This window comes from Pantherophis guttatus, chromosome 6, assembly GCF_059756535.1.
Source record: "Pantherophis guttatus breed Tessera chromosome 6, ASM5975653v1, whole genome shotgun sequence".
In the NCBI taxonomy this organism is placed as follows: Eukaryota; Metazoa; Chordata; class Lepidosauria; order Squamata; family Colubridae; genus Pantherophis; species Pantherophis guttatus.
In genome coordinates this window covers 38,294,290-38,316,434 of record NC_142068.1, presented here as the reverse complement: position 1 = coordinate 38,316,434, position 22,145 = coordinate 38,294,290, and the positions used below count along the sequence as shown (strand labels likewise).

General features: G+C 36.2%; 1 protein-coding gene across 2 annotated transcripts; it reads right to left on the bottom strand.

The window, feature by feature from the left end:
• Nucleotides 1–20,532, bottom strand: PPP1R7 (protein phosphatase 1 regulatory subunit 7). Of its 2 annotated transcripts, none has more exons than XM_034439521.3 (11): nucleotides 20,411–20,532; nucleotides 19,275–19,715; nucleotides 16,167–16,289; nucleotides 12,268–12,323; nucleotides 9,650–9,715; nucleotides 8,756–8,886; nucleotides 7,572–7,734; nucleotides 6,659–6,775; nucleotides 5,859–5,963; nucleotides 3,092–3,178; nucleotides 1–1,778 (listed from the first exon to the last, which is right to left on the bottom strand). In XM_034439521.3, the coding sequence occupies exons 2-11, from the start codon at nucleotides 19,351–19,353 to the stop codon at nucleotides 1,602–1,604; spliced, it is 1,104 nt and encodes a 367-aa protein (XP_034295412.1). In that variant the 5' UTR covers nucleotides 19,354–19,715; nucleotides 20,411–20,532; the 3' UTR covers nucleotides 1–1,601. The 2 variants fall into 2 exon arrangements, with proteins under 2 accessions (XP_034295412.1, XP_034295411.2); XM_034439520.3 differs by having other exon boundaries at nucleotides 19,236–19,715; nucleotides 20,411–20,506.
• Between the last annotated feature and the right edge of the window lie 1,613 nt (nucleotides 20,533–22,145).

Here is a 22,145-nt window from a genome sequence, read left to right as displayed (position 1 = left end):
TCCAAAGCAAAGAATGCTTTATTTCAAGACAATTTTTAAATGGGCATACATTCAAATAAATCAATGGAAATCCTGAAAAATTTGGCAAAACCAGTGACATTGATGATATAGATATCAGCTAAAATTTTCAAACTAGGCATCTTAATGTAGACATTGGAAAAATTATATTTCTAAACATCAAATGTATTAATTTCTGTTGTTCTATAAATACTATGGGATCAAAACAGATTTCAGAACAATTTGTCTAGATGACCAGAGATTTCAATCAATGAATTTTTGCAATATTAGTATAAAGAGGCTGGAGATGATTATTATTTTTTTACATTTAAAGCTACTGTATTATCATCTTACCCTAGACAGGCAATCTGCTGGCTTCTAGATGTATTGGGCTTACTGTTGCTATGCTAATTAGGGATAAAAACTGGAAGATCAAAATATTTAGAGAAATACAATTGACTATTCTTGATTATATTTGGAATGATCAGGGTGTTTTGTTCTATAGAAAACATTCAAAACCATGAATGTTTAAGCTCAGCAGTAATATTCATTAATATAGAACCCTCTGTTACTTGGAAAAAAATGCAAAAATTTGACTACTTGCTGTGGTTTTATTAAGATTTGTTTATCATGTGAATATTTAAAAGATGGAATCATACACCTTTACTGCCAGCATCTTTCCAAGGCAATAGCATGCTTAAAGGGCTTCTGTGAAAACAAACCATGTCTTCGACCCTGGGCTGCAAAAGTCAGTTACTCATGTAATCAACACTGTTTTTCTGCCTGTCAGGAACTATTGGCATCCAAATACGTTTATATTTCACTTATACCATTCTACCACCTGTAGTTACTTGACTGGTTTAGGAACAAATCAATCATTTATAGGATTGTGCTTTCTTCCTTTAATATTTAGTGTCTGAAATTCATTTCATGTTGATTATAAAGCTTGCTCTACCATCTTTTGCAGAACAGAAACAATGTATAGAACAGCATGTCAAAAGCATAAAGCTTTGCAGATCGGGCAATCAGAAAAGTAAATAAAGCCATATTGAATATATCCATCTTTGAAACACAAAGATGTGTACATTGAAAAGAGCAAGTCAATTACATGGTGGAGAAAATGTACATAGGTGAAAGCAAATAACTCAGCAATATAATGCAATTTACTCTATACATCCGATTGCTTCTGTGTTCACTGGATGATTCTAAGTTTTCTATGTTCACCTTAAGAAAGAAAACAAAATGAAAGTAATACGTTTCAATACATTAACCCCTGTCAGAGGCTATTTTAGTTCTAAGCAGGCTGTCAGAGCACTGAAAAAATTTAGAGGACAAATGATTTGATAGTTTGCCTAATTCAGACAGACACCTTTATGACCAGGAAATTTCACACATTAGGGTTTAATAATAATAATAATCATAACAACAATATTCAAAAACAACAATAGTGTGTGCATTGTTATGCAAGGTCTGATATCAGTGCTTCTGGTTGGCCATTTGCTGTGTGTCAGCAGGCTGAAGACAGAGGGCACAGTATGTGGATAAAAATCCCAGTTGTGACACTCTGAGAGGAAGAAAGGCAAAGGCAAAGGGCCAGGGAAGGTTCAGAATCGGACAAAGGTAGCATCTATCTGTCGAACAGATGGAAGAGCCAGCATAATTTTGCGACGGTACTGGGGATCCTTCTGGAGAGGGTTTCGCTCTAGATAGACTGTTTCCAACTTCTTGGCTCCTTTCAGCTCATCTAAGTCACTCCAGCATTCAATGAGATTATCATTCATCTGAGAAGCATAGAGAAAATAAAAATTGCTAGAAGTTTAAGACATGGGTTAGTAACTTTTCATAGCTGTCATCATTATCTCATGTTCCTTCTACTGCAATAGGAAACTGTTGAGAAGGTGAAGCTTATTCTGCCTCATCACCAATTATTTGGTGATGTGAGTGATGGTGCCCCTAGAAGGGGAGCTAGGGTGATGGGCTACAATGAAAAGGCCGTTTCCCAGGAAGAAGGGAGCATATTCCAGACAGGAGAGTAAGAAGAGGCAGTGCAGCTTAGTGCTGAGAGACAGAGAAAGTGGGTAAGGATAGCCACTCCCTAGAATCTCCCATGGTATATCCATTAGACTTTGAGTAGTAAGGGTTTGCTCTGGCAAGATGCTGTTTGCTATGTGAAAGCAAATAAAGAAATGTTCCACCTTCTTGAGCTTAGCCTGATAGGTCCTGAAACCAGAGTCCTGTGCATTAACTATTTATCTACATAATGTGGGAGCTCATGCATGCTCTGAAGCCCATTTTTCATAGTAGATAGGAAATAACAGTGAAAATGAAAAGTATTATCTGTCAGGAGTTCACAATGTACTCACACTGGAAAATGAAAGATTCAATATGGATTTAAAAGAATGATACCCCTATTCTAAAATCTGCATACAAAAGACAAAAATAATGATGCAACACAAAAAGCAAAGCTCATTCAACATCATGTAGGTCCTGAAGATGATGGCAACCTCCTCTTTGTTAGAAGGCTTTCATTGCAACTATTCCTACCATTTGTAAAAGCACACAAAAGCTTATTCCAGCATTGTCTATTGTGATATGATAGGAATCTTCCAGAATTCCCAGGAAGCATGATCAGAAATTCCAGGAGAAATAGTTCAAATATATTTAGATGGCCCTATGATGTGGAAGGTTTCTGTATGTTTGTATTTTATTTGCTACGTGGATACTATTTTAAACTCAACAAGCTAGTTAAGGAATCTTGTGGTCAGGTGGAATTTGTCTGTATTTTGACATCAAAATCAACCTTTCATAGTTTTACAGGACAGAAAAATGAAAGATTATAGTAGGGGCTTGTCCCACATGAGCAAGGATTTCACAAAGTGATCAGACAGCAATGGAAGGATTCATATTGAAGCAGCTCCCAACCCTCTAAGAATAGTATGAGGAAGCCATTTAAAGGCCATCATAAACAAAGGGGAATGAATCCCACTATCAGAGAGAAGCATTTAATAGTGTTTACTCAGTCTGCTGCTGACAGAAACAATAGGGAAAGATATTGTTGACTAAAGTTACTGCAGATTTAGGACTGCAGACTTACCCAAAATTCCTGGAGTTCTGTTAGATGGGTGATATTTTCAATCTTTTTGATCCTATTGGCTGCAATGTCCAGCATTGTAAGTTTATTCTAAAACAAATGCATAGAAAACCGACATTAGTTTTCTCACATATTTTATACTCTTGCATAGAACATTATTAAAAGTTAAAGGACATGCCATGCAGTAACATACTGTACATAGAGTTCAGCAGTTACATATTTGGGCTCTTAGTTGTCTTCCTCACAGTAAACATACTGATTGTTGGTACCCAACTACAGGAAAGGCAAAACATTTTTCTTCCTGATATCGATCAATCTAAGTAACAAGACAGTTTGGACATAATTTTACTAAGGTACCACAGACGAGTTGGGACTCTCTCCATATTGCTTTATTGTTCGAAATGTGATTAAAATATTTATGTCCTTATTACATCTACTCTAGACAAGAAGAATAAAGGAACCAAGAAATAATCATGGAAAACCAAATCAAATATGTTATTTGAGAAGAGGATTAAACTTAAGAAACCTTTACATAAGATACAGCAATATTTTAAAATACATTTTTCTTTTTACAAATTTTCAGGTGTATGAATACTAGAAAAGCATAAATTAATCCTTCTTTCAATTAAAAAAGAAACATTAACTCTTATTATTTAAATCAGAAGGGAGAAAGTGGAGATCCATATGAGACCTGCAGCTTCTGCTGCTTCAAATGACCTTGTTCTCTCTCCTTTGTTCCTAGACTACCTCCTTAATAGCATCTCTTCCTTCAAGTCCATCCACAAAACATACCTTTCTTAGTACAACACACTAGTCATAATAAATTCTCATAGGATATAGTAATGTTCTGGTGTCTGTTTATGCATTTGGAATTTTCAAAACATGTAGCAGGTACTCTTGTAAAATGGCTGATTGTGGGTACAGTTAATAAATAATATAGCTTATCAGAAGGAAAAGTAAAGAGCATCTTCTAGCATTCTGGATGTTTTTATTGCCTCCTATATGCTACATTTTTTTCCTGGGCAAGCATGCCCTTAAACATACGATTTTTATTTCATAAGAATAACTAGCCCTGAAGGAAGTATATGCGGTTACATTCATATCCAGAAATACCCTATTCCTGCTTCAGTTTATTAAATTATTTTAATCCTTTTCTTCTTCTTCTCAAATGTTTACATTTCCTGGTCTTCCTCTCTCATCTCTGCTCTATCTATTTCTACATGATAAACCTATGATTTAGAAATTTGTGTGGTCCTTGGTGTTCTCTGAGCTTGGTGGTTTTCTTGCAGATCTGGTTACTACACTAAGTAACATCAGTGCTAGGAATGGACTAAGACAACTAAGCTCAGAGAGCATCAAGTACCCAACAGTCCAACTCTGAACTATAAATATTCTCTTCTATCTGTAGAAATATGTCATTTTCTTTGCACCTTTCATCTGGTGTCAACCATTTCCTGCCTAGGTCTTCCAACCTTGCCCACAATTCGTGAATCCCTTCATGCTTGTTTTAAGTGTAACTCCTGATAGGTGTTACACCTATAGGTGTAGGGAGTGAGATCATACCTGTATAAGATTATCTCTTTAACATGGGAATAATCCATTAGTTCTCTTGCTGGAAGGCTGCTATGAGCTCTCAAAGCCTTTCACATTAAACATGGAGCTACTCTGGCTACCCATTTACTCTCAGGGAACTTATAAGACACAGTAAAATAGGATTGTATGTCCTCTTCATCCGACAACTTGGGAATTTTTATAACTTTTCTACATTTTCTCTCTATATATTCTGAAAATTTTAGAGCTGAATGTGTCCCTTCTGGTGACTGCATACCTTTAAGTAGGTCCCTCAACCCTCTAAACTTTCCTCTTCTTGTCTCTCTTTCACTCATTTCTCATTCTAGCCTATTTTTCCTTTCTCTCTCCGTCCAAAGGTGCTCCCCTTCCTCTTTTTTAATTAATTGAAGTCTTTTGTCTCTTTCTAATAATATTGGCTGAAGTATCTGGACTTAACCGTGTTTCTGGCTGATCTACCTTCTGCTTTGGTTTAACCACAGGCCTAGGGTATACCTGTCTCTACCAAAGCAGTAGCCTCTTCTAAGGGAGAATCTGTCCCTTCTGCCTTTTCCGTGTCTTTTTTTGTGGTGGAGGCTCTGCTAAGCAGTCTGGTTTCTGCAGCCAGGATATTGGCCAACTCCTGCAAAGTCCGAGCTTGTGTGGTTGCCACCTTGAGTTGGATATCCCACCTTTTTATAGATATTCCACCTTTTTGGATATCCCACTGCTACCACCACTTTGTCACAGGTTCTTTTAAGTATACCCAAGTCAATAGGTTCCATAAGCATAAAACAACCCACACAACAACATAGATCCCTAGGCAACACACACACAAGCATTCACAGGCTAGTACTGCTCACTATCACTCCACTCTTTCCCACTGTTACCACACCTCCTCCTACTGCTGCTCCAACTACTAGTCCCCATGCATCCTACTACTAGAAGAAACTATCTCTTTCTAGCTGCTTTATTCTTCTCTCCCCCACACCTCCTTTCTTCTCTCTTATACATCAACACCACCAACAACCATCTCTCAGCTCAGTGTTTATAGCCAACACTTGTCATGCTGGCTTGGGAGAGGGCTTAAAGAGGGAGGACAACAGCTGCAAGGTGCTAATCATTTTCTAGGCAACCTGTCCTCTCACATTGGCTATCCATCCTTTACGAAGTGCCATGTTCAAGGGTAGGACTAAGTAAATAATAATAAAAAATAGCTCACATTATTCTCCAGGCCCTCAATGACCTCTATACCATTATGGCTAAGGTATAGCTCTCGCAGATTTACCAGATTCTGTAGTCCTTCAATCTTTGTTAACCGATTGCTCTGGAATAGATACAAAATCTGGATTAATTCCATGTAAGGATCATTCTGGTGTCATCTCAGAACCAAAAAATAGTAATAATGATCATACTTGGAAGACATATCTAAAGACTTTGGCCCAAATACATATTACTTTCCTCTTGTCACACTTTCATTAATACTTTAACCCATTAGTTCAATTCAAAACTGTATTTATGCCTTTCAAAAGAAACTAGATGACTAGTACTAAGTTAAATCTTTTCTGGTCAGAACTATGCACAACTTTCTAACTTTGAATTAGCCAGTTATCCTCCCAGAAAGCAGATTTATGATTCTATTAAAGAAAATCATAATTTTCATTTCAATTATATTGTCTTGTTTTCAAGGTTTACTGAACTTCTTAAGGTTCTATGAAATCGTATTCTCTACTGGCATTTTGTGGGGGTTAAGTACATACTTTAACAGGCTACTCTATGGCATAATTGCTGTATTTTTGGGGAAAAAAAGAAATATATGTACCAGCTATTCTGTGTGTGAAAGAAAACGCATACAATTTCAATGATAACTTAATGAAGGTCTGAAAAATAAATATTTAAATTCAAATATTCAAAGATAAACAGCATTTGTCATTTCATTGTAGTTAGAAATTATGCAGACAGGAAAGGCAAATAAGTTAAATCATATAAGGACAATCAAAATAGAAAGCACAGGACTGGTACCTGTATGCTAAGCACTGTCAAGTTTGTCAATGCATCCATGTTCTGCAACTTAGTGATTTTGTTTTTCCCCAGAAATAGGCTATCCAGGTTAGTCAGGGTATCAATATTCTGGATTGCCTAGAAAACAACCATATTGAACAAAATTCCAGTTTGTGACTCCTGCAAGCAACACATGACTAACCTGTTTTATCTTTTAACATTGTTAAGCCACCCAGAGTTACCGTGTGGTGAGATGGGTGGCTAATATATTTTACAAATAAATAAATAACCTCTAATATATTAACCAGGAAATAACACTGTAGCATAGCTAGCAAACCCACGTTGCCATACTTGTCCTTTTCATCATGATTACATGCTTATATCTGTGAGATTATTCAAAACTAAACAGTGCCATGCAATAGTCTGTCATACTAATTATACTTTCTATCAGCCAATTAAATTAAATGGACACATCAAGCAAGTAAGCCATGGGAAAAGGATGGAAAATAGCAGCCTTCACATTTCAAAGTCTGTATTTTTAAAATTTTCCTCATAAAGACATTTCATAACAAATTTGCTGATATTTTTTTGCATTGAATCTTTATATAGCATTTGCTTTGTTACAAAAGATTTTCATTGTTATTTCTAGCAGCACAGTTCATATCAATCCATTACTCATAGGTTCCTACTTTTTAGGAAAAAAGCACTTTTCCTAAAAGGAAAGGAAAATCAGCCAAAATAAAAATCTCTGCAGCTGAAAATGTTCTACAAATTGTCATTTTACAGACAGGATCTGTTTGCACTTTCATCATTTCCTTGTGTATAATTAACATGATATGGAGTTTGCTCTTAATATTCCAATTCAGATTTATTTTGAAAGTATTGCCTGGATATTAGCTGACTCTTGTGCTGTTTAGAGAAAAACAAATCTTACCCTGATTCGATTAGATCCTAGCTCTAACATCTGCAACTGTTGTAAGTTGCTTAGGTTCTCAATTTTGCTGATTTTGTTGTTGACCAGGAAGAGTTTCTTTAACTGAATGAGCTGATCCAAGCCTTCAATGCGTCGTAAAATATTAAATGAAATATCTAAGATCCTAATAGGAAACAAAGAAAATAATTTCAAAAAACAAAACCAGACAGCTTCTATCATAAGATACAATCTGGTTTGGTCACTGGGACCCGAGGTTTTGCCTTCCAAGCTTTTGGACTCATGCTGGAGCCCATTTACTGGAATGTGTGCTTTGGGTTGTTCTATGCGTCATATTTAGGTACCTGTTGGGTGTGGCTTCCTATTGGTTGATTGCTGTGTTGATGGCTGGCTATTGGCTGTTGTTTCCTTGTGCTGCCAAGTCTTTGGTTCCTAAGTACCTTATAAACTGGTGGCAAATCAGCACTCCTGTTGCCTGACAAGGGGCCTGTTTCAATCATTTCTCTGGTCAATTTTGCACCTGCTTGGCCAACAATCTTAGTAGTTGTGAAATTGAACGTATGTCTTTCTTCTGTCATATGTTGCTGCATTCTCTCTCATGTGTCCCATCCCAATTTTATCTTGACCATTTTCCTATAAAGAATATGCTTATGAATGCATTTCCCCCCGCCATTTTCTGTCTTAAAAATGGCTATAATTAAAAAAAAAACAAAAACCAAAATTGACAAGCTAGACATTGAAAAAGCACCAGGAAATCTAATAAATAAATATAACATTCTGGTGAGAGAGAAGTTCCCTGAGGATGGGCTCCAGCACGAGTCCGAAAGTTCAGAAGACTAAACATCTGGTTCCGGTGACCGACCCAGACTGGATCCTGTAACAAATAAAGCAGGACAAGAGAGAAGAATTGAGAGGGAAGGGATCATCTCAACTATGATTCTTTATTTGTCAGACTTTCTCCCAATTGGCACTAGGTAAAGATGCTTCAAACCTACACCAATCTCTTAAAGTGGTACACTTTTCTCTTGGTGCATTTTTTTTAGTAAGTAACCAGTCTGCATGAAGACCAATATATAAACCAACCAACATTTTTTAAAAATAAAAACAATTGCAACCTTTATGAAATGAACCAGCCAGTTTCCCATCAACCACTCAGATAGGGACCCACTGTTTATCCAGATACTTACTCAAGATCTGTCAAGGCCTCCAAGTTCTCAATCTTACGAATCTGATTGTCATAAAGATCCAACTCTTTGAGAGTTTGCAGCTGTTCCAGGTTCTCAATGCACTTAATCAAGTTCTGCCGAAGACAAAGTGTCTAAAGAGAAGGAAGAAAAAAAAAAAAAAAGAACAATTATATTTAAAGAATCTTTCACCAAGATTCACATGGAGGAGAACTAAGTCAGAGTTCTAGTTTTAAAATTCTACAACTTTCAAATACAGGTAGTCCTTGACTTATGACCATAATTGAGCACAAAATTTATGTTGTTAAGGGAGAATTTGTTAAGTGAGTTTTGCCCCATTTTACGATATTTCTTGCCACAGTTGTTAAGTGAATCACTGCAGTTGATAAGGTAGTAACCTGCTGGTTAAGTGAATCTGGCTTCCCTTTTGACTTTGCTTGTCAGAAGGCTGCAAAAAGTGATCACATGACCTTGGGATGGGGAAATGCAAAGGTTGTAACTGTGAAAAATGTCATAAGTCACTTTTTTCAGTCCCATTGTAACTCTGAATGTCACTAAATGAACTGTTGTAAGTAGAGGACTATCTGTACCTTTGAAAAGCAAACATTTTTTGCCACAATAAGTAGTTTAAACCTTGGTAAGTCTCAGCTGGTGATACCCAGCCTGATTAGCCACCATTTCCATCCAATGCCAGTCTGCAGATGGTCATTTGGGATCCTGGACTTTGGCTTGAGATTCCTAGTTGCCTTATTGTTTGGATGTTCTCTTCTCTCAACAACTACAGCATTAGACTATGGCTACCAAGTAGAAGAATATACGTAATTCAATGAACTGCCATAAAGACCAATGCAACAGTATGTCATGCTTGTGATGAGATGGGTGCCACAAGCATCTCACCTTCACTTTCTTGAGCACCTCAAACCCTTCTATTTTGCCAATTCGGAAATGATTCAGATCAACATCCTAAAAGGCAAAAAAATAATGGAAAAATGGAAAATCAAATTTATTTCTAAATCAGGAAGATACAGAGACTTACCAATGTACACATGTCAAGGAATTTACTCAAAACAAATGTATTGACAGTATAGACACAAGAAATACATTTATTATATAACAATGAGAATATCTGCAGCTTAAAGTCCTCCACAAGAAATAATCCATCCATCCTTGTTAATTGTGATTCATGTACTATTCAGAATATATAGATGTTTAATCTAAAGAAAGAACATTCATTCTGAATTCCCAGTTTTTCAGCATTTAAAGAAGAGCTATTAGTATACGCAAATATATTTCAAAATCTGTATTTGCCCTCTTCCACATTTGAGAGGTTTCTACCAAATTTCTTAAAGGAACAGAAATATATAGATACTAATTGCAATTCTAGTTTTAACTGAGAAATTGTTATGTCCTAATCCAGTGATGGCTAACCTTTTTGCCATCGCATGCCAGGAGAGGGGGGACGGGGGCGGGTCGCGCACGCACATGCCCAGGCGCATGCGCGCACAAACCCCCACCCCCGCTCCTGGCACATGATGGCCTGGTAGGCCCGTTTTTCTTTCTTACCTGGTTCCAGATCCTCTCTATTTATCTGGGAAGGGCAAAAACAGCCTTTTCCACTCCCTCGGAGGCCCTCCAAAGGACTGAAACGGCCCATTTCCCAACTCCCGGTGGGACAGGAAGTGACATTTTTTGCTGTCCCCAGCCTCCAGAGCCTCTCTAGGAGTCTCTAGGAGCCTCTCTAGGAGCCTCACTAGGAGTCTCTGGAGGCTGGGGACAGCAAAAATGTCAGGCCTTTGGAGGGCCTTCGAGGGAGTAGGAAAAGCTGTTTTCGCCCTTCCCAGATAAATAGAGAGGATCTGGAGCCAGGTAAGAAAGAAAAATGGGCCTCCCCCACCCAGGCCCTCCAGAGGCAGGAAACAGCCTGTTTCCCTGCTTCTGGTGGGTCCAGAAGGCCCGAAAATCAGCTGGCCGGTGCGCGCATGCACCCCAGAGCTGAGCCGGTGTGCCCACTAATATGGCTCCGCGTGCCACCTGTGGCATGCGTGCCATAGGTTCACCATCACGTATTGCCTATTCTCACACTCAGTCCATTTTTTTATTATTATTATTTATTTAAATCCTGTCACTGATGTTACACAATATTACTGGTGAATAAGTTATTCCCTTGGCCCCCGAAGTGGTAAAAGTAAGAAGTAAAGAAGTTATTTATATTACTGAGGTTTATATTGCTTAGTAATTCTGCATAGCTTTTCCTCCTGATCCAACCTTCTATTCCCACAGAAACCATCAAGATGTCTTTTAGAAGCATAGAAACAGTACACAAAAATGTTCTGTATAAAATAGACAGTGAAGGACATTATTTTTCACGCCTGATGCATCAATGCAAGCAATGCTGCTACTAGTCAGTGATTCCCTTCTCCTTCATGAATTCAAAGAAATTCACTGTTTTGTGGCATTAAAATCTTTAGTTGCATATATCCTGAACCTCCCATTTAATTAAGCTATTATGAAACTCTCAATTTTTATAATGCAAGAATATATTTAGTGGCCATAAAATGTGACTGACTGCTTCAGGGAAGCCTAAAGAAGCTGTGAAGGGAGAAGGAGGATTGAATAAAATTGTTGAAATTATCAGAACTGTTCAGTGTTAATTAACTGGGACTTACAAAATTGCACAAAATGTCGTAACATTGGACATAATAAAGGAAATCTTTAAAGAATCAACGTGGGAATGACAGATATGGAGCAATTTTTTTCTGACAAGACAGACAAATTACTGAAATTGGAACTAAAAATGACAGATCAAGAGAACAATTTGGAAAAAGATGCTTTTTTGGTAGGATATACAAAAAACCTGGCTAAAGTTTTAAAAATTTAAAGGGAAATATAAATGACAAACCAAGAAAATGTTTTCTCATTGGACCTAACAAAAGAGGGTTGTTAAATCCTTGATGAAGTGGGATGGGATAAAAAAGAATTAAAGAGAAATTAATATTTGAATGCACCAAAAATTAAGACTATTAGATGTAAAAGGAAGGAATATAAAGCTGGTTTAGTTGATCAAGAGTAAAATAAGATATTTATTTACACAGTTACTTTTTGAGGACACTAGAATCAAAAAAGTGATATTTTATGGATTTTCTTATAGAAAAAGGATGAGATGTGAGATGAAGAGATAAATGTTTGTAATTTTAGAGGGGGTAAAGAGTTACTTAATTTGTCTATGCTTGTAATGAAGATCGGAAGTCACTACTTTATATATTTCTTTTCTCATTTTTCTTTCTTGTAGTTTTTATTCTTTTTTTACTATTCTTTTTTCATCATGGTTAGCTTGCATTAGTTTTTAGTATTGTAATCAAACTCCTTAATAAAAATTATATGAAAAGCAGTTTAAAAAATAACAACTCAGGAATTATTCTTTGCCTAAATTTCAGAGATGTATCTCCAAAACCTTTCACATAAGCCGGTTGTGTGCAGCTGTGTGTGTTTTAGTGTGAAAGTGACATTTACAATACCTCGGCCTCTGGATCCAGGCTAATAGTTTCCATATCCACTGGAATCTCTGAGTCACCTGTAAAACAGCAAGCACAACTTGCATAAACCCATGGTGTTCTCCAACCAAAAGCAATTTTGCAAAGTGAGCTCTTCTCCAAGAGAAATTAAGCCTTAGGGCAAAAGGAAAGCTAATGGATTTAGATTTTATTGTTATAATGCAAATGTCATATAAAGCCTTCTCAGCTAATGATCACTTTGGCTAAATCCAAATATGGGGAAGAAATACCAATGCACTTGTGGAAATTGTACATTACCTAATACTGAATTCAATTAGGAAGCAAGAACTAACTCAAATGACTTAACAGCTATCCGAGCAAGCAATAACTATCAGAAATTTTAAATTACTCTCACATTCTGGTTATCGTCTCAGTTTTGCAGTGTGGGTGGATTTGCTCTTACATATTTTTTTGAGCACAATACAACAGTGTTAAGCATTATAAAGCAGTAAGCTAATGTTGTTTAAATTCCTGGATTATCAGTGAATGAGCAATATGCACATACACCCTGATTCACAGAACATAATAATAAAAAACCTAAACCCAACAATAGAAGAGCTATTGAGTTTTGATCACCATGCCCAACAGAAGAAAGAATTTATTCATCAGCAAGTTAGTAGTTTATAGGAAGTCCTCAATTTACAACTGTAACGAAACCCAGATTTGTCTTAAGTCAGAATAGTCATAACTTGAGAACCCACACAACAGGACCAGATTTTACAATTTTTTTGGTGGCATTTGTGAAGCGAATCAATGTATTCTTATGGCTGTTTTTGGCCAGAACCAGCAAAACCTGGTGTAAACTGGGATCATGTGACTATGGAGTACTACAACCAACCATAAAAGTGAGGCAGTCGCCAAATGCCCAAACTGTGGTCATGTTACAGAGGTGTGTGCAGCCACTGGAATTCTGGAACTGGCTTGTAAATGACTTGGGGGGGGGGTTCATTGTAACTTAGAATGATCACTATGCAACCAATTGTTCTTTTCATGAATTTGATTATGTAATCTATAAAACAAAACCCTGCAGATATTTACTGAACATTAAAAAGTCTCTTCTTCTTTTAAACTGTATGCTTTACATTCCTTTTCATATTTTTTCATTGTACCAAATCTATTTTTGGAAACTTTGTGATTTTTACCTTATCAGATAGTAATAAAATAAAGTTATATGTATATATGTACATGTGTATATATGTGACTTAATTTCTACTTCCATCTCATTCTTCTACTATATACCATCAAAACTTTCTTCAGCTTCATGTCATTAGGGCTTATATTCATAAGGGCATTTGTTAGGTTAATATATTCATTATCACTGTTTTTATGCCACTTTAATAAAAAGAAAGAAAGCTAGTCAGTTTATAAAAGCAGTACAAAATAAATAATACACAATAACATCACAAAACTTTCATCACTAGCACTGTCCATGTAGATCCAAAGTACTTAACATAATTTATCTCTCTCTGCCAAATGTTTGCTCAAATAACTTTGTTTTTGGTAATATTCTATATATTAACAATGGAGTCCTAATTTTATTTCGGGGATAGCTGAAAGAGGAGGAGGAGATCTGGCAATAAAAACCCCTGAGTCATCACCCACTGTAACCTTATGGGAATGGAAACTTGGCAGAGTAATCCTGATGTAAAATAGCTTAAAAAGGTTCTGCAACACTGAGCGAAGTTGAAACTGTATTCTCTCTCTCTGAATTCTCTTGCAAGAGGAATAGGGGAAGTATTGTTGGCTAGCAGAAATATACAGTAACATATGACTCTGTTTGGGAAAGCAGCCAACATTTACCTTGAAATAAAAAGATCCAAATACTTTCCCCTCTCCAAAAATATTATGGAATTATTTAGGCTTGCTTGCACAGTCACTCTCTTTTGAAAATATTGTTTTGGATAAAAGAAGGTAAAATTTCACATTAATTGGCACATAGAGCAACCACTGTAAAGAGATTATTATGTTTGGTAAGCCTAGAAGTAAAGGATGAAAAGTATGCATATGAAGCAGCAATTAGTCCCAGACGTTGAAGTATGGGACACAGGCCATGTTCTTTTAAATTTTGATTGAAGAAGCAGAAAAGACTTATTTTGTTATTTATTTATGAAAAGATTCTTCTATGTCTAAGTCCCCAGTTTGTTTGACCGATAAGCAATGACCAGAAATGGGACTATTTTCCCCAGATAGCTTCTTTTGTAAAGGACATTTTAGAACAGAAATGTACAATCAGGGACTAGAAACCGGTTATACTCATATGACATGTTGGGCTGAGAGAGTATTTCTGGTCCAAAGTCACACAAGTGGCTTCTGTGTCACTTTCCCTTGGTCTCCCCACTTGTATTTCCAACACCTTAACTAAACCTAGAGTCTTAAAGACTTCATGGACATATCCATGTAGTTTCCTTGGCAACAATATGAAAATGGTTTACCATTTTTGTCTTCCAGAATGTTTTTTTTTAAATTTTCCCAGTTAGCCTATAGGCCTGGATTTCCAGTCAGTCTTCTACTCAAGAATTAGCAAGAACTGATATTGCTTAGCTTATCACTCACAGTTGCTTAGGTACTGCCATCTATTTAGAATCATCAGTGTTAGCTAAGCAATAAAATACCCTTTGTATATTTGTAATATAGAAATCACTTAGAAATCCTTATACTTTCCCCATTCGTTCTTTCCACTTCCACTATTTTGTATTGTCTTTGTCACTTGAACATTAAGCTCCACTGTATTCTGTTAATATCTGTGACTTACACTAAAGATTATTTTATTGCTAGCCATTGATGAGTATGCTTTTCTTATGTCAAAAGCAGTAATTCAGGGTAAACCACTGAAGTAAACCACTTTAAGCGGTTTATAGTATTAGCATGTTTTTCCCAACAATCTGGGTCCTCATTTTACACTGACTTTGGAAGAATGGAAGGCTGAGTCAACCTTGAGCCTGTTAGGATCAAGCTGCTGGCAGTCAGCCTGCAATACTGCATTCTAACCACTGCACCACCAGTTAGAGATAGTCGTTGCTTAGTGACCAGCCTTTCAGCAACCATTAGAATTTAGGACAGCACTGAGTGAAAAGCTAGAGAAATGTGGGATAATGGAAATGGAATACAGAGGAAAGGATACTAAGTTATAGAGAAAAAAGAGACCAGGACTGAGAAAAAGAAAAGTGGGATAAAACAATCACCTACTTATTTTGCTCCTTGATCTTCTTAAAAATGCTCTTTAATATGCTTTTCAATAATATATTTCAATTAAGTGTGAATCTGAATAAAAGTTTGATGAAGTAATCATTTCTATTATTAGAAACTCTGATTGTCCCATATACCATCTTCACTTACCCAAGAAAGTGAAGCATACTATTTTTTTAAGGGGAAACAGTCTGGGCAGCCCTCAAACCCAGTAAGTAAAATAAAATAAAAGAAAGTATTTTTTCATATTAAACATATCTCCATGTAATTGCACTGCAACTATAAAATAATATTTTTTAAGAAACAGAGGGAATTTGATATCTTATCACCTTTTATTATTCATAGGCAAGAGAATATAGAATATAGAAATATAGAAAAAACTCCTCATAAAAATAACAGCCAGGAATCTTTGCAATATTAATTTATATGACTCCTTTTCACTTAAAACGTACAAGAGGACACTTTCTCAGTGTTTCCAAGAGCTATAATAGAATTAAAAACATGCAATGAATAAACACTGAATATGCAAAAACATTAATTATATGCAGTGGGAAAGTGTAACATTAAACATATTCAATTGCATTCTACTGATTCAAAGAGATGGGCGTTGGTAAGTCTTCAATTCTACATCAGTCATATTATATGCTACAAAGGGCATACTCCAAATAGTAGCTTACTTGTTAAATTTTCTCCATTCTGCTCTTCTCTTAGACTTTGTTGACTGAGGTCTGTTACTATGCAAACTGCTTGTTTCTTCCCTTCATCATCTCCAGATTCTTCTGATTCAATTCTTTTATCAACTGTAGAAAAGAAAATATAATTGTTTATTTTAGAATGAGTAAAGTATAATGACAGAGAACAAAACTGATACTATATAAGTTACAAAGCATATTGTGGCATCCTACAGAAAAACAATTATTAGGGCATATGTTTTTATGGATTAAAACAAACCTTGTGAATGCTTATGTATAATAAATCTGTTATGACACAACTTACCTTTCCTACAACAATTTAACACAGCTAACACTCTAAAGATAAACTAATAAGACTGGAGTTTCAGGAAGAGGCATGAGTAAGCCCCCCCCCCAAGTAGATTTACTCCCAAGTAACAAAATTTAAAAAAACCCTGGCTAAATGGAATGCTAAACATGCAACATGGCAAAAACTAACTTGCACATATTATGAAGGCCAGAGTAAGTTACATCTGATAATTTTTCAGAGGGGTAACCACAATAGGGTTTTTGCAAGAAATACAATAACTTTGTAACAAATTAAACACTAATAAAACTATTGTACAAACCCTTGGAATTATAAATTATTTTGCTACATGTGTATTGTCCATTACACATATGCATAAATATGTACACTCTAGTTAGGATCACAGTGTACCACTATATATTTAAGATATACAGTCTTTGTTTTTGAACAAATATGCATTTGGACGGCACATCTTGGCTTACTGTGCTAAAATATGAAAAATCCTGTCATGGCACACAATCATTTTGTTTTCTTCTTACAAGTAGGAGTTAGTTGACTATATACTATCAAGTTGCTTTTGGCTCTTAGTGATGAATTTCTCTAATCTGTTCTTTCAAGTTTCCCAATGGTGCTCTCATAGCCACAGTTATTAAGACCATGCACCTTGCTGCTGGTCATCTTCTTCCTCCCTTTGTAGAATTAGAGCCTTTTTCAGACGGTTGGGTCTTCATATGTGTCCAAAATAGAATAATTTGAGCTTAATTATTTGTGCCTCAAGTGAGAACTCTGGGCTGATTTGTGCATTGGTTTGTTTTCTTTATTCTCAGGAGTTTTCCTCAACACCAAAGTTCAAAGACATCAATACTCTTCCTATCTCGATTCTTTAAAATCCGATGTTTGCTTCCATAGAATGTCACAGGGAATGTTAGGTAATTGCACTAAATGTGCCAAGTTATTAAGAGAATTTTAAATTGCAACTTTATATCCTAAATAGCTTCAAAGAGATTATTTGCTTGTTTTTCATAGGGTTCCCCCTCTAGATCAATACATATTCATCTCAGTTCTTGGCCCAAGATTTGGGTTTCAAATTCTTATTACAAGATGCCCAAGAATTGATCTCTAGTTAATGAGATACTACAGTTCTGGTATAGTTTATTAATATACTGTATTCAGATACAAGTAAAAAGCATGGCACAAAAGTCTTATCAGGCCAGCCAAGAATATTTTCATCTCCTTTGATAACTTCCTTTTTAATATGAAGTCAATCAGATTGACAAATTAACCTTAGTTCAACAATGACGGGTAGTACCCTGGCAATGTCAACAACCACACTCAAGAATGTAAGCCATTCACCTGATGTTGAAAATATCACAAGAACTATAGAGCTCCATTCTTCTTCAGTTTGCATTCTATCTGCATCTGTGGCAGCACTCTCATTATGCCGAAGATTTTAATACTGTTCCAGATATTATATATTGCTACTCAAAGAACACTTTTCCATATAAGCCCCATGCAAACCATTTAAATTTGCTATACACACCCTACACTTCTGGCACAGAAAGTAATTTAGATGAACTTACTTGGAAAATATTTAAATTCCTCTCTATAAGGAAAAGTTGCTGAACAAGATTCCTCAATTATTAATTTTTTTTGCTAAGTATATGGACATTTTAACTGTTCTGTCAGCATCATCTCTCATTTTATAAGAAAATGGGTAATAACTGACTATAGAATTTTTATAAGATTATATGAACAGTATGTAATGTACTTTCAGTTTATTATCATTGATGTCTATGAAGCATCCAACAGGAGGGTAGGGGATGGTCTCCTTATTGATATGTCACACCTTCCTTCAAATTTTGGGAAGCCACAATATAAGTAATAAAAACAGGTTATGTAAAAATAGCTGTCATAAAATTATTTTGTTGCTCTGTAAGCAGCAACAAAATAAAACCTGAAACACAAAGCCATGATTCCCATTCCTGAAGTTAGATGCACCTCCTGAAAGATGCAAATAAAACCCTTTTGCTGTGGATAAATTTAGAATAGGTTGCTACAAACTCTACTCAGATCCACAGCAGGCAGTGAGATTACCACTCTCATGACAGTAAATTTATAACAATAATTCATATTGCAAATCCATCCTACAATGCTGTCATTGATGTAATAACCCTTTCTCTCTTCACGATAACACTTAGCAGGAAATTGCTGAATTTAAGGCATGAGTGAACAATATGGAAGTCCTGAAATCTTGATGTGAATAAAAGGTGGGATTTAAATGAAGTTTGATGAGTCAGTGGCAGATTAAATCGTCAACCTCAAGAACTCCTGCACCGACTCAGTGGTGACATTTGAGCTGCTGTAAGGCAAGGGTTTATAAAAACACTTCTTACTCAAAATTATTAAGGTCTTATTCCAGCATCATCATCTCACAAATGACAACGTACGTTTGCTTTGCATGCCATGCCAGTAACGGCGAGACCTGGCAATTTGCAGGAGAGTAAAAATAGCTGATTTAATTGATGAAGTAGGGTGGAGATGGGGATTATGAGACCCTACTACAGCAATTCTGACTCCGGGAAACAGTCCCGGCTTTTTCTCACAACATCCCTCGCCCGAAACGCTTCTCCCACTGTGCTGACCACCCCCTAAATAGATGCCCCGCCAATACTTCGGCGTCTCCCTCTCCCACATTAAGGCCAGCAGCCTCAAACCACAGCGTCCCCTATTTCACTATAGTCGCTGAACGGAACCGAGCCAATCCTTGCCTAGATTCGGACATCGCGCGCTACAATCCGGTCTCTCACCCTCCATCATCTCTTGAGCGCCCTCCCCACTCTCAGGCTCTGCTGTCGTCGTTGTCGTTGTCGTCGTCGTCGTCGCCATAACGCTTCGCGCTCCCCCCTCCTTCCGGCATCGGACATGGCCTTGGGATAGCCAATGAATAACGGGTTCGGGATCTCCTCTACCCAATCACAGAATCAGCTTCGCTGCAGAGGTACCAATGGGACATTATGCGCCTGCGTTTAGCCCCGTAGCTTCCTGGGAAATGTAGTTTTTTCTCAGAGACGTTAACTTGCCGATGAAACGAGCAGAAGAATTTCAGGAAAGCCGCGCGCGCGCGTGTGGTTGTTTCTGCGATTGTGTGTGTGGGTATTGTGGTCGTAATTCATGTTTGCTTGGCGTTTCTAGCAGCGTTGTGGATGTACTGCCCTTCTCGCCATTTAATTGGAAATTAATTGAGGTAACTAGTAGACAGAAAAAAAGAGAGGTAATAATAAAATAGAATGATAGAGAAAAAAGGTTGTAACTTAGTGTCTTATCTATCCTTGGATTGCTTTCTTTTCCTTTGCCAGATAACTGGGTTTTGTCTATAATCTATTTTTGTGGCCCAGTATGAATCCTTTTTTAAAAATATTCTTTTTGCCCTGTTTTCTTTTCTAAATGTCATTTAGATATATTAGAAGAATCATGCTGTATCTAGTGGAAGATCCAGCCTCATGCTTCCAAGCAATCCTCTGCACAACAGGAAAATAGACCTTTGTGACTGCTGTTCCCCAGCAACTAATACATTCTGAGACTTAAAAAAAATAGTATCTCATGCAGTATATGAATAATTAATATTATTCATCATTGCTACAGTGCTAACTATTTATATTAATGCCACAGATATTGTGATGGCAGAAAAAAACCCCTAACTTTTTATCTAAGCAATGTACTGTAATATTTTATAGATCTGTTACATTAATCCTTTTGAAAAAGTTAAAATAAGTTATTCTGTCCCCTTCCTGTCAGTGCTTAACAATTAGTTTTTCAAAAGTGACAATGACATTTGTAATTTGCTTTTTTTTTTTTGTGCTAAACAATGACTGATACTTAGTACCTGGATGGATAACCATCAAGTAATCCACACACTAGAAGTAAGAAATAAAATAAAATCAACCTGGAAGAAGGCAACTGGAAAACACCACAGCATAAAAATCATGGTCGTGATCATCTAGTTATTGGGACTTGAGCCTGACTTGAGTCTTATGTTTTTAGCAAATGATACTACAGTGAGAAATCTCTTTCTCTAGTCTACACATTATGATTGGTTTCATGTTTTGTACTAAGTCACAATTGGCTAAGTACAATTTGCATAACATACTAAGCAAAAATCAAAGTGACCACATAATGAATTAGTGTGATGTATGAAACTAGTGGTAAGTCTGTATTGTCTGGTGAAAAGCTAATAAGTACATTGGTTTTCTGCATGCTGTAGAAGGCAAATCATCTTGGAGTTAATTTTATCATGTAGAAAGGAATTAAAAACCCAATAATTGCATTTTCTTTTGATATAAGAGTTTGATATGCCAGATACATGTGATGGCAGCTTACAAGTCAGCCTTTATGACGAGCTAGCCCCATTTGAAGGGAGTATGAATGGAAAAGAACTGTTTTGAAATACGTATGGTAAAGGTTAGGATAAGAGGTTTTCAATATGGTAGAAAAATGGGAGTTTGTTTTGAACCCTTATTGACTAATGGGGATTATGTGTCATCAAGTTGGTGGGACTCATCACAACAACAGAGAGAGATTTTCTCCATGATGATCTGTCCTTCAGCCTTGTTGTGCTGCTCATTGTAGCAAGCAGGAGGCATGATGAAGAACCATGGAAGTGTTTACTACAAATATATATTCCCAGCAGAGATGAAAACCATCCCAGCTGCTCAGCAAAAGGCTCTCGTATTGGGCAACAAGAATACAGGAAAATGCTTGAAGCAATACTTGAGTGAGAACAGCAAAGGCATTGTTTCATATTGCACAGGAGAAAGCAATGGAAAACTACCCCTGTATTCTATAAAAAACCTACTTGAATAGGTGATATAAACATTGTTGCAAATCTAAAATGTGCTGCTTCTGAGATTTAATCAAACAATCCATTTATGAACACTACAGTATGTTTGAATACTTAAAAATAAACATTGGAAGTATGTGACAATGCTGTATCTAATCTTTGTATATATTTAAATTTGTTTGCTTTTCAATACTTTAGAATATATTATTTTCTATGCAAAAAAGGAAAGAAAATAGAAATTAAAAATAGCCATGTCATATTACATTCAAAAGTTAATTCACCTGAAGAGTTAAATAATTAAGAATGGATTCAAAAAAGCAATACTAATCAATCTTTGCAACAGTTCTAGTATGATTCAGTACTGGATTAACAGAAACATACAGCTGCCTCATAGTAAATGAAATATTCGGTCCAATTATCATTTTCTGGAAGTGGTCCCCCAGAATTTTATACGCCAGCATTTTTTGAAAGCTTATTATTACTTAGAGCATGATGAGAAATGAGAACATGACAGAAGTAAATATCTATATTTTTATATATATATATATATACACACACACACACATACAAAATACATAGTATTTTACTAATTTGTCTGAGTTCAGAACCAAGCAATGCTAGCCTAGTGTGTATTTAAGTGAAAGATAATCAGGCATAGGGATGTTAACTAAATTGGGGGGGAAAAAACACATCCTGGAGAAAGGTAATGGCAAACTACCTGCCTATTATTACCAAGAAAGTTGTATCATGCTCATAAAATCACCAAGAGATGAGTTTGACTTGGAGCTCCCCCTCCTTTTTTTTTAATGGATGATTTTGCTCTTTTAAAGTATTTATTATT

What these genes read in the sequence shown, in the direction of transcription:
- PPP1R7 (XM_034439520.3), bottom strand. Translation starts at nt 19,353, where the DNA reads ATGGCGACGACGACGACGACAACGACAACGACGACAGCAGAGCCTGAG. An exon ending in CGCGCGATGTCCGAATCTAG is followed by an intron (nt 16,290 to 19,235) that starts GCAAGGATTGGC and finishes TCTTTTCTACAG; the next exon opens with TTGATAAAAGAATTGAATCA. An exon ending in TGACAGTGCTTAGCATACAG is followed by an intron (nt 5,964 to 6,658) that starts GTACCAGTCCTG and finishes TATCTATTCCAG; the next exon opens with AGCAATCGGTTAACAAAGAT.